The sequence below is a fragment of the Monocercomonoides exilis genome, assembly GCF_001643675.1.
Source record: "Monocercomonoides exilis strain PA203 chromosome Unknown scaffold5-2102611, whole genome shotgun sequence".
Lineage (NCBI taxonomy): Eukaryota > Preaxostyla > Oxymonadida > Polymastigidae > Monocercomonoides > Monocercomonoides exilis.
The window spans coordinates 80,124-94,867 of record NW_027150550.1 but is presented as its reverse complement, the minus strand read 5'-3'; the positions used below and the strand labels follow the sequence as shown (position 1 = coordinate 94,867).

Sequence of the window (14,744 nt, the reverse complement as noted above, 5' to 3'; positions counted from 1 at the left end):
CATTTATCAAATTTTGTGAGAAGCGGGATGCGACAAAGTTTCAATGCTTGTAACTGCTTCTTCTTCCAATCTATCTCATTCATAGTTGAATGAACGTTCGTCCAACCTATATCGCTACGTGATTTAATTTTGAACTATCATCAGTTGAAGACACAACGGAGATCTCACAGATTTCTTGTTCTATTCTCCGTCTCTGATTGCAACTTCATCGACAGCAGGCTAATGGAAGGCAGATTCGTTGCTTTGTCGTGAATACATGTCTTGCAATTAAATAGATAAAGAAATTTAACTGAAGAGGTGGATTATAAGGATCACATCACTTGGAGCTCCAACGGCGAATATTCATCCTCAAAAAGTCGCCTTTTCTTCATTTGGTTCAAAGAAAGACAGAGCGAAATACAAAAAATTACTTATTTGCACAAAAACGCAATATGTGCAGAAAAATAGGGGAAGAAAATGGGAGAAGATGATGATGGGGCAATAACAATTATGAAATTGAATTGAAACAGGAAATGAAAGAAAATGAGTTCGATGATGTTGGTGTGTTGCAAAGCCATCATTAACTTTTTTGTTGAATGATGTGCAGCAATTGCCTTTGCAGAAAAGGAAAATGGAAGAAGAAAAAGAATCAAAAAGAGAAATGGAATAAAATGAGTTCAATGATTCTCTTTGGACGAGCTGGGCGACAAAGGCGAACAAGACTCATTGAAGAAAATGAAGAAATGTTGAATGGATTCGAATTTCATAACAGCCAACAGCAGCAACAGACAGTAGTTTCATTGTGTGTCGCAACATGAGAATTTGATGGCTATTCAAACAACTTAATTCTCAAATAAGATGAAGCTGCTCTTTTCATCAGCCAAGTTAAAAAAATATCGTCAATGAAGAGATAGAAGGAGAAGGAGAAGGAGAAGGAACCACTTGATTTGAAAAAATTACGATTGAAATGGATTGTTCCTGAAAATGATGCACAACATGAAAAAAAGCTGTTATTAGTGAGAAAAAAAGATATAAAATAAAAATTATTTGTCTTGCATTGATTAAAAAAATTCCTCAAAAGAGCACATATGTCCTTTCTATCGCAAATGCAGAAGGTTGTTCAATCACTGATGCTGTCAATCTCCTTTTCCGTTGTTTCCCTTTGCTCCTTTCTCCTTCATCCTTTTTTCTCCTTAAATATCCTTCTTTCTATGTTTTCATCCATTTTTTTTCCTGAAAAAAATATCTCCGAATTCTATTCATTCCAATAACTGTCCAATTGTTTTCATTCCTTTTTGCTCTCATCCAAATGCTTGAAATTGATTTATTTTCATCCCCTCTCCCAACTGAATACAAAAAATCTTCAATTCTCATTTGCTGATTGTCTCTCGGCATAGCTCTCTTCTTATGATCTCCTCAGAAAAGCAAAAGAATAGCCATTTATTCAATTTTTCATATTCTTGCACTCTGAGAAGGCCACAGATGGAAGCATCTTTAAAATGAACAAGAATGAAGAAAAAATACAAACGCATAACATTTTCTTTCAACTGACCAAATTGCTGCATTTCCTTCCAAGATGTCTTTTTTTAATCATCTCTCTCAATTCCATCATCAATTCCCCTCCGTCGCTGTATAGTTCCACCACAAAACATAATATCTCCAATTCTACAAGATATATTTATTGGCAAATTCTCATCATGAAAAAAATTTCCATTCGTGTTCAATAATAATAATTCGATCAAAACATCCATAACAACAAACCAACAAGGATTAAGCGTTTATTTTTTCTCTGCAATACCTTGCCAAAAGTGCTTTCATAAAAAGAGTGGTTTGAGGAAAGACATTTTCCAGAAAGTTTTGAAAATATAGTATTTGTCATTGATTTTCTGCCTCGATTTTTCTTTTCATTTGTATTGATAAAATTGTTGATGTCTTCTGAATGATGTGTTTTGCAAAAAGTCGAGGGAAATGAACGTCACTGAAAAGTTTACTGGTTTGCATCCATTGCTGCATTTGAATTTTTGGAAATTGCATTTCTTTCTTTGTAATTTTGAAGCATTGTTTAATGGACTTGAAAATTGCGATGAGGAAGAACAAATGCAGAAAATAGAGGAAATGAATAGATTAATTGATGAAATGAATGAAAAAAAATTCGAATCAGTTTTCACAGAAAAGCTGTTCAACAAAATTCACCAAATGATTGAAGAAAAGAAACTTTCGATGGAAAATGCAATTTTGTTGTTAAAGATCGTTGGATATTATAAAATAATGATATTTATTTTATTGTTTTCTTTTAAAGAATCTTCGTTGTGTAAAAGATTTGAGAAGATGATTTTTGAAGAAAATGAGAAAAAAGAAGAAAAGAATGAAAGGCTTCTTGCTGATCTTTGCATATGCTATCTCATGCCCCATGACTATGATATAAGTGAAGAATAAAAAACAATGTGCGTCCCTATCCTTCTGAAAGAATCTTTGAAAAAGGAGAGAAATGAGAAAGTTGAAAAGGAAGTGGAAATGTCATTGCTTTCCTTGAGTAACACATGGATAATTGATGCCTGAAATTTTTTCATTATCATTGAATGTTGATTTTTCTTTTAACAATTTTCTGTAATTGAAGGTGGAAAAAGAGCTGTTTGTGAATGAAATCAAAGAAATCATCCAATATCATCAAAAAAATCACAACCTGACTCAACTCGCCTATCAGTCTGCATGGAGTTTTTGAAAAACAGATTGAGAAATGAAGGAAGTTTGGAAGGAATGATTTTGGATGAACTGCATTTACCAAGAGAAGAAGTAAGAGAATTGGAAGAGCTAACAAGATGTATTGATTGGAAGAAGAAAGAACAAAGAAGAAAAGAAACGGAAGAAGAGATTGCTTTAAAGAGATGGCTGGATGTAATTAATAATTTCATTCCCCCGTGCAAATTGTGGAATGAAGAACTTGTTGAACTTATCAGCAGTATTGTGGGGTTATATCGAGCAGCAAAGGATAATTACCCAGATACAAGCCATCAATGCCTTCATTCATTAAGAGGAGCAGCAGAAAAGAGAAATATGAAAGTTGATGATTTGCTGAAAGGTGGAGCAATTGATGCTGTTTTGGAGGAGATTCATGGGACAACAATTGTTGACGAAATGGCAGGTGGAAGCTTGCATTTTTTTAATTTAATTTCAAGGAAATTGAAAGGAAAGGAGAAAGATGAAAAAGAAGAAGAAAAAAGAAATGAAAAGAAAAGAAAGATATTTGAAAGGATGGAAGAAGAAGGATATGAAGATTGCATCGAGAGTTTTCATAAAATCTTTCATTTTCTTAACAGAAAATATTATAATGGTTTATCGTTGAAAATATCTGATTATTCTGTGAATGTTTGAGGAAATGAAATTTCTTCACATTTTGTATTTTCACTATTCTTATTTTTTCTTTTTTGATTATTCCTTTTATTTGCGAAAGTTGTTTGCAGCATTTTTCAATTTATAATTTTTGTTGAATTGTGTGATTAATTATCAGTTGAAATGTAAATGTTTGAAAAAATGAAATGTTTTTTCATTTTCTTTTTTTTTCAGCACTTCACAAAATTGAAAACTGTTTGCATAAGATTTTTAAATATCCTTTTGTTTTTTTTATAACCTTGAAGTGGAATAAATCAATGAAAAAAGTGAGGGTTGTCTTTTAATTAGAACTTTTTTCTTTATTGAACAAGAATTTTTTGAAATGAAAAGGACAAAAAAACTCATTATGAAAAATGCAAAACTCTCATCAGTTCCTCTTTTCACTTTCATTTTTCAATTCTCACATTCAAATGGGTCAAATTTGTCTGAACTTTTATCAACAATAATAATAATTATTCAAGATGTCCTTTTCACTTTTTTCTCCAAAAGAAATTCTTCTTCTTCTATTTCTATTTCTATTTCTTTTCTTTCTTCAATTTTCATCAAGTATTTTTCTTTTATCTCATCCCATTCATTGAAAAGCTTATTTTTTGTTTTTTCTTTTCCGAAAAAGTTGTCCCTTTGTGAATGAGAAGGAATGGAGTGTTGTGAAGACTATGGAAGCTTCATAAGTCCCTTTCAGAACTATTGCTGATGACTTCGCAGTTGATGAAGGCTTTTTTGATCACAGATGGTGTGAATGCTGTGTGAAGGGCTTGTGGCAACACATCTGCAATGGCTGTTCTTTTTGCTGATGATGAGGTGGATGATAGAGAGCTGTGGTTGTTGGAAAGCTCCAACTTCAACACTTCAAATACGCCTCTGTCCAGCGGATGTGATATGTGTGTAGTGTGTGGAACATAAGTGACGATGTCTATTTCAGCTTTCTTGAACTGTATCCACATCGTGGAATCTGCTTGGGATGTGGATGGGTTGAAGAGAAGAAGGCAACGATGAGATTTTTATAGTATTCGCTTTCTTCGACAAATGATGGCCATCAGTAGTACTGATAAGGTGTATTTTTTGAATGATGTTTTGTCCATCCAGCCGTTTGTATTTGGCCAAATGACAAGCGATGGTGTCAACAGTGTTGTTAGATCTATTGGAAGTGTAACGCTCGGACACAGCACCACAGACGGAAGCGAGAAACCATCAGCAGCTTTTCTAGCAACGAGAATTGCATTCTGCATCCGTTCGGCAGTCTTTTAGAATCCAGCTTGTTCATCTGCGGGATGAACAACAACACCTCGTGAAGAAGTTGGAATGCGAAGCGAAGATTCATAGATATTGAAGATTAATTCCTCGGAATATTTGTTTGCGTCGCGTAATGCTTGTAATTTGGAAAACCATGTCTTTAGGACTTTCTGGCAAGATGCTACAAGTCTGTTCATGTGAACTTGCTTTCACAGAAATGATTTCAATGCCGGGTGTCTCTGTCTGAAGGCGTGAACTGTCTTCAGAGTTGCTGTTCTTTTCTTCTTTTCTTCTTCTTCTTCTTCTTCCTCATTATTTATAAAATTTTCCATCAAAATCCATATGAATACACAATTCAAATTTCAATTACAAACCAGATCACGCGCTTTTCGTAACGTGAGACTTGCTCCAAATCTTGATTCAATTGTGTCTTTTTCTAAAAATTGTTTTTCTTTCTCGCTGGTGATAATTGGCAGATGCCCAATTTTTGCAATTTGTCCACTATATTTGATAGCCTTCATCGCATGCTCTCAAGTGTTCTTAATGAACATTCCATATTTGACTCCATCAACCAGCATGACCGAATTGTCCTTTTCAATTGCAAGATTCTTTCCAATCTATAATAATTCTTTCTGTTTATAAATGAAGATATTGCTTCCTTCAGCATCTTCTGCACAGTTTCAACTTTCTTTTTCACCAAAGATTTTATCCATATATTATCGTTATGATCGTTAATTATTGTTATTAAATTAATTAATTCTTATTGATGTTAATAAAATTGATATAAAAATATTTGAATGAATTTGAAGGATTTACACACCTTTGGATTTCCATATTTCTCATGGAAGCTCAATGAAAGGATTTGAATCCCCACCCCCATGAGAGATTGGATTTCTGAAAAATTCAAATATATGAATATATGAAATATGCTTGCGTTCAAAAAAATGAAAAAAAAAATCTGCAGAAACAAAAAGTTTCTGTTGAGGAAAGTCAGACATATTCAAGAATTGCATTGTTCAAGAAGAAACAATCATTTCAAACTTTTCGACAAATGAAAAGTTTCTCGACAGACAAATTGCACACCAAAAATGTGTGTCGCAGAGGCATAATTCTATCAACCACCATTATTTTTGTTTCTTTCAGAATCACTTTTATATTAATCGAAAATTAATGAAATACTATGATATGCAAAGCAGCATGTAATATTTTTATTCGCATGGAAATGGTAAGTGCCAATTTCAACTCCGAGACAAGCACTAAATCCATATTAAAATCTTGCAAGTCAAAAAAACAAAATAACATAGTTGAACACAAGAATATATAAATTTCAAAATAAATTAAAAATATTTGTAAAACAAAAACGCAATAAAAAAACGTAAAAGACAGAAAAGAAAAATTTTATAAAGGTCTCAAACACATACGAAATAACGATAATAACAACAGGAAATGAAAGAAGAAAAAGTGCAGATGACCAAAAAACAAAACAAAATTCTTGATGTATAAGTATATAATAAATATCTTTCACAAAACAAATTCATCGTTTCTTTTTAAAAAATTGAAAAGTTTTAAGTGTGAACTTGAAAATAAAAATCAATTTATCGAAAACTCTGATAATTGAATTATTACGAAAAAATAAAAACTTATTCAAATAATGAAATCTCTTCATAATTATTGGAAAAATGACAAATTACTCAAAAACTTTGGGTTATTGATGAAACATCATTATCAGTAACAATTTCATAATCACCAATCTCCACATCATCTTCGCAGCATTGCTCATCTTTAACGTTATCATTCACTTTTTTCGAAGTCTGACGAAAACCATTGCCTGGTTGATCGAGCTTTGTCAAGTTTTCCCCCTTTCCAAAGTTCTTTTCTTGTTTATCGTTAACGTTACTTGAATAACAAATCAACACATTTTTAGTTTCTCTAATTTCATTCAATCTTTTCGTATCACAGGTCAAGCTAGTAACATTTCTCACAAAACATTCAGATTTCATATCCATAAAAGGATTCGTGTTCTTTTCTTGCTTTTTCGGCTCTTCAAACTTGCTGCTCTTAATCTTCTCTTTATCTTCCTCTTCGTCATATTCCTCTTTACCTTTATCTCGCTTCTTGTTGCTCTTTTCTTTTTCTTTGCACTCTTCTGCTTCTGTTTGACAACAACTTGTATCGCTTTTACGTTCTCTTTTTTCATTTGGATAATTCTCATCTTCCTCCTCCTCATATTCCTCCTCCTCCTCCTCTTCCTCTTCTTCTTCTTCTTCATACTCTTCTTCATCCTCATCTTCCTTTGCATCTTCCTCTACTTGTTCTTCAACTTTTTCATTCCGCAAACCATCAATTTTCTCCTCCTCTTCTTCTTCCTCCTCCTCTTCTTCTTCAACCTCAACCTCCTGAACAAGCAAATCAAACATTTCCTGATTAAATCCAGGAAATATTCCCATTCGAAACAGCTCTCTTGGATTGCCATGATACACAACATGCACATCTTCGTGATTGCCATCCTTAATCTCTATCATTTGTTCATTGTGCTCGACCATCGGTGATTTAGTCCAATCATTCTTGTTGCTTACTGCTTCACTGCTGTAATTGCTTTTGGTGCATTTTCCTGCCTCTTTTGAATTTTCACTCGAATCTGAAAGAGAACGCTGATGCGAAAAGAGCTGAAGACATTTAGAGATCACACTTTGAGAGTCTGCTGAAGCAGAAGCTGAGCCACAAACCTCCGCAAAAAGATTCCCTTCTTTCAGCTCCTTTTCTTCAGAATCTTTATTTTGAACAGAAGAGCCTGAAGATGCGGAATGATCTTGGGAAGAAATGTTTTCTAAAGCAGTTTTGTTTTCAGCAGCTGTTTTTGAAGTTTCTGATGTTTCAGAAGAAGATTGGAGAGTTGACGATTCTGATGGATTTTTTGATGGATTTTTAGTTGAATGAAGTGCGAGCGGGAGCGATTGATGATGCTTTGAGGAAGAAGAAGACGCATTTCTTTCTCCTTCACTTTCATCTTTTTCAGTAGTAGTCATTATCCCTACAGAAGAAGAGGACTCACTACAAGCTTCCTGTGAATGGACTGGAGACGATGAAGAAGAAGAAATGCGTTCTCTGTTTAATTTTGAGGTGGTAATAGACTTGTTCTGGTTGTTTGTCTCATTTTCATCAAAAGTTTCATCAGATAATTTGCAAGTATCAGCTGATTTTGACTTCACTTCCTCAGATTTCCTATCTGAACATCCAGAAACTGACTCATCTGAATGCTTTTTGTCATCAGCTGATCCATTTGGAAGAGCTGACGAGTCTGCGCTTTTGCCCCACTCTTCCAAGCTGATGTTCAAAGAAGGCGGTGGAAGAGGCACACGCGCATCGAGAATGAATGATGAAAGTGAGACAGCATTTGAAGATGCTTTATCATCTGATTTTGACTCTGACACTGACACTTCCTGCTGGTTGTGCTCTTCGGTGCTGTTAGAAGAGCCATTTGGTGTTGGCTTCGATGTTTCTGTTGAGTCTTTTGTTGTGGAGGAAGCAGATGAGCTATTTTGGATGGGATTGGGCTTCTCAACATTTGAAGAAGAAGAAGAAGAAGAAGGAGCTGCCACTTTCTGAGAACTTGTGAGAGAAGTTGAAAAAGGAAAAGTTTTGAGAGAAAATCTGGAAGAAGACGAAGGAACGATTGGAGCAGGTGCAGCAGAAGAGGAAGGCGGATGGAAAGCAAACAGCGGAAGAGAAGCAGCTTGATTGCGTTCAGCTGTGGACGACCACAAAGTGACAGAACGAGAGCGCTTGAACTGCTTCGTGGACGATGTGTTTGTTGTTGTTCTGCAGAGAATGGGGGAGAGAGGACGCTGAGGGAGAGAAGGGTTGGGAAAAGAAGAGGAAAGAGAAGATGGCAGAGAAGGAGCACTTTGTGCGGTGAGTGGGCTGTCTTCGGATGAAGAAGAGCGGACGTCGCTCTTTTGGGATGTGGAAGGAACAGGAAGACGAGCAGAAGTTGTGCTGATGGATGATGGAGAAGTGTCTGGAGAGATTGTGTTATTATTGCTATTGTTGATATTGTTGCTGTCATCGTTGGGGGTGTTTGTGTTGATGTTGACAGAATCACAGTTTGGATTAGAATTCGAATTAGAAGGAACATCAGCATCAGACGAGGCTGTTGCCAGAGGAGAAAGAAGGCTTGGTTCAGAAGCAGATTCTGAGGAAGATTCTGAATGAAGGCGCATTCTGAAGATGGAAGGCGATGAGAGAGGAGGAGTGAATGTCGAGACAGAAAACTCAGAGAGGCTGTTTGGAGTGGCAGAAGAGAGTGAAGAAGAGTTGGCTGAACTGGATGAGTCGAAAGAGAGAGAAGAAGAGACTTGGTTGTAAGGAGAGTCAACGCTCGATCGATTTGGAAGGAAGCGGGCAGAAAGTCTGTCTGAATGAGGAGAATGCTCAGAGGAGGAGTGAGTGCTGAGGGGGTTGATGGGAGGGAGAGGGAAGTTTGGCACAGACAGACGAGAGTCGCTGATGGGAGACTGGGAGATGAAGGAAGGAGAGGAGGAAGGGGAGAACTTATTGGAATTGGAATGCTTAGAAGATGAAGATGAAGAAGAGGAAGAATAAGATGAAGATGAAGAAGAAGATGATGATGAGTGAGTGAAATTTGAAGGCGGAGGTTCCAATTCTTTTGATCTTTCGACAAGTTCATCGTCGCTCGGAACAAACAAAGACGAAAAATCTAACCATCTGAGAAGATTGTTCTCTTCACTCGAAGACTTTGCATCTGCTGTCTCTTTCGATTGAAGAGCTGAATGAAACAGAGAAGAAGTCTCAGAAGAGGAAGAAATGGAAATGGAAGAAGAAGCAGAAGAAGAGGTTCTTCGTGTGGAAGAAGATGACTGAGAAGAAGAACAGCCAGGAATGTTAGCAGTTTCTGGTGAAGACGAAAGAAGCGGTTGTTCTTTCATCTTCTTCTTCTCCTCTTCGATCTGCTGCATATTCGACTCGTTCTCTCTCTTCCTCTTCTCCTCTCTCATCCCCCTCTCCATTTCCTCTTCCAATTCTGCCCCAAAGTCAAACGAAGGGCGCGATTTCGCTTTGAAATCGTCGATCAGCTTGAAGTACTGGTAGCACTTCTCCATCAGCACCCACTTCTCTTCTTCACTCACATTCTGCTTGACTGCTTCATCATTTGTGGCTGTGTCAGAATTGGATGATGTTTGTGGGGTGTTTGAATGGAAATGTGATGTTGTTGTGTCTGAAGTGCTGGCAGAAGATGAAGATGATAGAGAAGATGATGGAGAAGAGACAGAACTGTCATTTTGTGTTTGAATAGCTTCTTTTGTTGAAGAAGAAGAAGAAGAAGATGTTGTTGTTGCTATTGTTGCATTCTCCTTTGCATCTTCTCCCTTCTTCTCCCTATTTCCACCCTCCTCCTTCTTCACCCCCATTCCTGTTTTCTGCTTCTTCCCCTTCTTTTCTGCTGGCTCCATCTTTTCCCTCAGCTCGTCTTCGAGTTGCGTTCTGCTCATCTTCCTGTAAAATGGCCCTTTCTCTTCGGCATACACAACATCGTGCAGAAAGATGGGGAGCGGCGTGAGGAAAGGAGGCTGGCGGGTGGAAAGCGCTTTTTTGAGGTTGGGATAAGAGGGCGGGTGGGAGAAGAGTGAGAAGAAGCTGTCGATGTCTGCTGGCGATGGAGAAGAGGGAAGCGAATAAGAACGATGAGGAAGCGAAGATGAAGAAGATGTCTGTAAATCTGAGTTATCAGAAGAAGATGTATTGTCTGATTGATTTGAAGAAGAAGAAGAAGAAATTGATGACGATGACGATGATGATGGCGATGTTAAAGAAGAAACATAAAAGCGATGTGCATTTGGGGTGTCAGAAGAAGAAGAAGAAGAAGAAGAAGAAGAAGAAGAAGAAGAAGAAGAAGAAGAAGAAGAAGAAGAAGAAGAAGAAGAAGAAGAAGAAGAAGAAGAAGAAGAAGAAGAAGAAGAAGAAGAAGAAGAAGAAGAAGAAGAAGAAGAAGAAGAAGAAGAAGAAGAAGAAGAAGAAGAAGAAGAAGAAGAAGGCGAACGAGGAGAAGAGCATTGAGGCAGTTTAAGAGACTGACGAAGGGACTCAGGAAGAGGAAGAGAAGAAGCAGAAGAAAGAAGTCTGCTTGTGAGAGAGGCAAAATATGACATGTGAGACGAAGAAGAAGAGCTGTTAGAATCAGAAGAGAAAAGAGAGGGAGAAGGAGAAGAAGAGGAGGAAGAGGAGGAAGAGGAAGAAGAAGGCGTTGAATTTCCGAACAAGAAAGATTTTGACTTTTTCCCCTTCGACTTGTTCTGTGCAGAATAGAGGGGCGAGTTTGGATGCAGCGGAGTCAGTTTGAGTGTCTTCTGAAGGCGGATGATGGAGCGATGGCGGATGCCCACAAACACCTCAAAGGCGCCGTGGAAGTTGCCCATTTCAGCCAAAATGAGGCCGATCTGGATGATTTCTTCGATTCTCCTCGCTCGCTGCACAGGCGAGTCCCATGCAAGCACCACAGCAGGGATCCAATGGGTGACCTTGTTGAAGTTGTCTGTCAGATCAACCAGACAAGGTGAATTCAGCTCTTTCTGCTGCTTCATCCAGCTCTGCCCGACAAACTCTGAATGGGAAAGCGCTTTGAAGAGGGCGTCTTCGCGGAAGGTGAGGCACAAGGCGAGAGGAAGAGGATCCAATTCACACAGAGGAAACGTGGATGTCAGACGCTCTATACGCGATGTCTCTAAGGAAGCAATGGCAGACAGGAGTTGCTTTCGGGTGGAGAGGAGAGAGGAAGAAGGAGAGGAAGAAGAAGGAGAAGAAGAAGATGATGATGATGAAAGAGGAAGGGGAGGAGGAGGAGAGGGAGATGGGCGGGTAGATAGGGAGAGTGGAGTGCATGTTACAAAGGGGTTTTTGAGGAGTTGAGAGGAAGAGGCAGATGGAGTGGAAGGGGAAGGAGATGTGGATGAAGAAAAAGATGAAGAAGAGGAAGGTGAAAGTGCTGTGTCAGAAGACTGGCTTTCTTGTTGCTGTTCTTTCAGTTGTTCATTCTCTGGCTGATCAGAAGATGGATGAAGTGTATCTGATGAATTTGATGATGATGTTGATGTTGCTGTTAATGATGGAGAAAGAGAAGAAGAAGAAGAAGATGTTGACGATTGGGAATTCAAATGCTGTGATTGAGAACAAGAAAGAGACAAAGGCTGTTTTGAAGGGGGTTCATTACATTTAGTGAACAGAGATGTTGTGTGTGTGCCATCAGAAGAGTCTATAGAATTCATTGGATGATTGTCACTTTGAGATGCAATGGAAGATTTTGGTGTTTGGGGGCTTATCAATGGCTTTTGAGCAATAAGATTAGAGCAAGATTCAAGTGATGGAGAATTAGTTGTTAGAAGAGCCTGCTTCGAAGGAGATGAAGATATTGAGGCAGAAATCGAAGGAAAATTGAAAGTGTCATCTTTTTCATGTTCTGCTTGTGTTGGTGTGGAGATGGAATGTTGATTGTCATTTGAAGAAGAAGAAGAAGAAGAAGATGATGATGATGATGATGATGAAGCAGAAGAAGAAGAAGAAGAAGAAGCTTTGCTGACTGGTGAATAAGGCGGAATAGAAGGACTGAATGATGTTGAGAGAGGAGATAAAGAAGACAAAAACGGCGTCGGAGAATCGGAGAAATGTGAAGGTGTGGATGAAAACGAGGGAGAAGGAGAAGGGGACACAGTGGGAGAAGAAAGAGGTGCTGTTATGCTCACATTTCTTTGGTTATTCGGTCTGCTTTGCTGAAATGCTTTTTCTTCTTCCTCCTCTTCTTCTTCTATCTGATGCTCTAATGCTGAAATATGCTCCTGCAACTCATTTTCTTTCTCTCTTCTTTCCTTTGCCATTTTCTCCTTCCTCTCCTCCTCCTCCTTCCTCCTCTTGTATTCCTCCTCCCTCTTCTTCCTCTCCTCTTTTCTCTGTGTCAGTAGCTCAGCTGATCTTGCCACCAGTGCTTGAACTGGCTTTTCTGCCTCTATTTCCTCCAAAAAGCGGCTAATCCTCTCAAAAAGGGCGGGGTCGCGGTAGAAGTCGGTGTGTGTCTTGATCCACGTGTACACAAACAGACACAAATTCAGCTTCTGCTGCTGCAGAGAGAGAAGATGAGATGAAGGTGACAGAAGAGAAGGACGTGTGCTGTTGCGAGATAATTTGGAGGTTGAAGAAGAAGAAGATATTGATGATGTTGTTGTTGATGATGATGATGTGTTTGAATGAGATGAGAGAAAAGTGTTGCGTTTATTGATCTGATTGATTGGTGCTCCTTCTTCAACAGCATCTGCATTCTCATTGGCTTCTGCCGTTCTTTTTCTGCCTTTCTTCTTTTTTCCTTTCTTCTTCCCCCTTTGGCCGTGCCCTTGTCTGTGTGCGCCTGCTCCATTCATCGAAGACACAGAAGATGTCGTGCCTGTTCTGCTTATGTGTCGCTTTTCATTGTCTGGCAGCTCTGCTTCATTCACATAATTCAATGAACTTTGATTCCTCGGCTCCTCCTTCTTCTCATCGTCTTTGTCTGTCTCTGTTGAAAAATCGGTCTCGCTTCGGTCGGAAACGCCGAGCTCTTCGTCTTCCATTTTGGACATTGCTCTTCTTTCTTCCTCTTCTCTTCTTCTCTCCTCTTCATTTTGCTTCATTTGGGCTTCTGCCTCCTCTTCCCTTAGCCGCTGCTCCCAGATAACTTCTTCATTTTTGATCTGATCCATTCGCTTTTGCATGAGCATCAAGAGCGTGTTGCAATCAGTAAACTTGCGAAAGGAAAACAAAACACATCCTCGTAGCTGTGAGTCAACAGACGGAGCTGTAACTGAATGAGCGATTTCTTCAACAAGCATAAAAGAACTTACAGAAAGCGTTGCTGAAAGTTTGACCAATGGAATTTCAACAGAAAGAGTTGGAGGAGGAGGCAGTGGTTTAGAGGTTATTAATGGGGATGATTTTTTTGGTAATTGTCTTTTCAAATATTCTTCTTTAGATTCGATTGGCGTTTCGATCCTTCGTTCTGTTTCTTGTTGCCCAAAAGAATCAACATCATTAGCCAGAGTATTTTCAATGTCAACTGTGTTCGCTTCATAAACATTAACTTCGGGGTCAGTTGCGTTATCTTCTCTAAAAAAACCAAAAGATAATTGAAAAACAAGTTTTGGTGCAAACTCCCCAGAAAACGTGCAACTGCTTGAAAAATCTGTGAGAAAAGATCCACTCACATCTGTTGTAGATGTCCAATCAATTGATGGTGCTTCTGCTTGCTGAGATGGCAATCTCTAAAAAAAAATTTTATTTTCGAAAAACCGGTAAATAATAATCCAAAAATACTTGGATCCAACAAAAGTCAAAAAAACATACCAGTTGAATAGAAAACTCTGGTTTTCGAGTCATTTATTTCTCAACGTATCCTTGAATAGAATTTATAAGAATTACAAAAAAATAAAAATGAAAAATTAAATCAACAGAGCGAAATTATTTCAAACAAATTTAACGATATGCACAAGTTTGTTTCGCCCTTTGAAAAAATATCAATATTTGGCGAAATCAAACAATTATTATTATGATGAATTTGACTATGGCAACTTTTGATCGGGAAAAAAAACTTTCATTTTCTTCAATAAAAAAAGTCCATAATCATTTTATTAATAAATACTTGAAAATACGAAATCCGAAAAATACAAGTGATATTATAAATTTTTTGAGAATGAAAAATTATGAATTTCTCTAGACTGAAGAAAGAAAAAAACAAAATATTAATTTGTCAATGGAAATTGATGTAAGTATATATTATTGGTGCAATGCTATTTTTTTGGCGTTTATTCTTCTAATCAATTTTTGATGTTTTAATTAACTATTTCCGATATTGAACGGCTTGTTTGTTCATAAATATTTTATGTTACCATTGAGAAAAATATGAATGGAATGCAAAATATTTCGAAATTGGGAAATTTTTCTTTCATTTTTAATAATTACAGCAAAAGAAAATTTGATATCAACATTTTTTATTACGCATGGCTGTAAATAATTTCTAAAATTAATTTATTAAAAAATTGAAAAGATAACAAATCCGAAGAAATGCCCCAGTGATATCTTTGATTTTTTGAATTTTTTGAACAAGT

At 37.5% G+C, this 14,744-nt stretch overlaps 1 protein-coding gene across 1 annotated transcript; it reads right to left on the bottom strand.

The window, feature by feature from the left end:
- Positions 1-5,788: 5,788 nt before the first annotated feature.
- MONOS_10747 (putative RasGEF domain) lies at positions 5,789-14,016 on the bottom strand (the record flags this gene model as incomplete). Its single annotated transcript, XM_067863223.1, has 4 exons — positions 5,789-7,240; positions 7,292-10,366; positions 10,661-13,901; positions 13,984-14,016. The coding sequence occupies 4 exons, from the start codon at positions 14,014-14,016 to the stop codon at positions 6,294-6,296; spliced, it is 7,296 nt and encodes a 2,431-aa protein (XP_067734096.1). The 3' UTR covers positions 5,789-6,293.
- Positions 14,017-14,744: the final 728 nt, after the last annotated feature.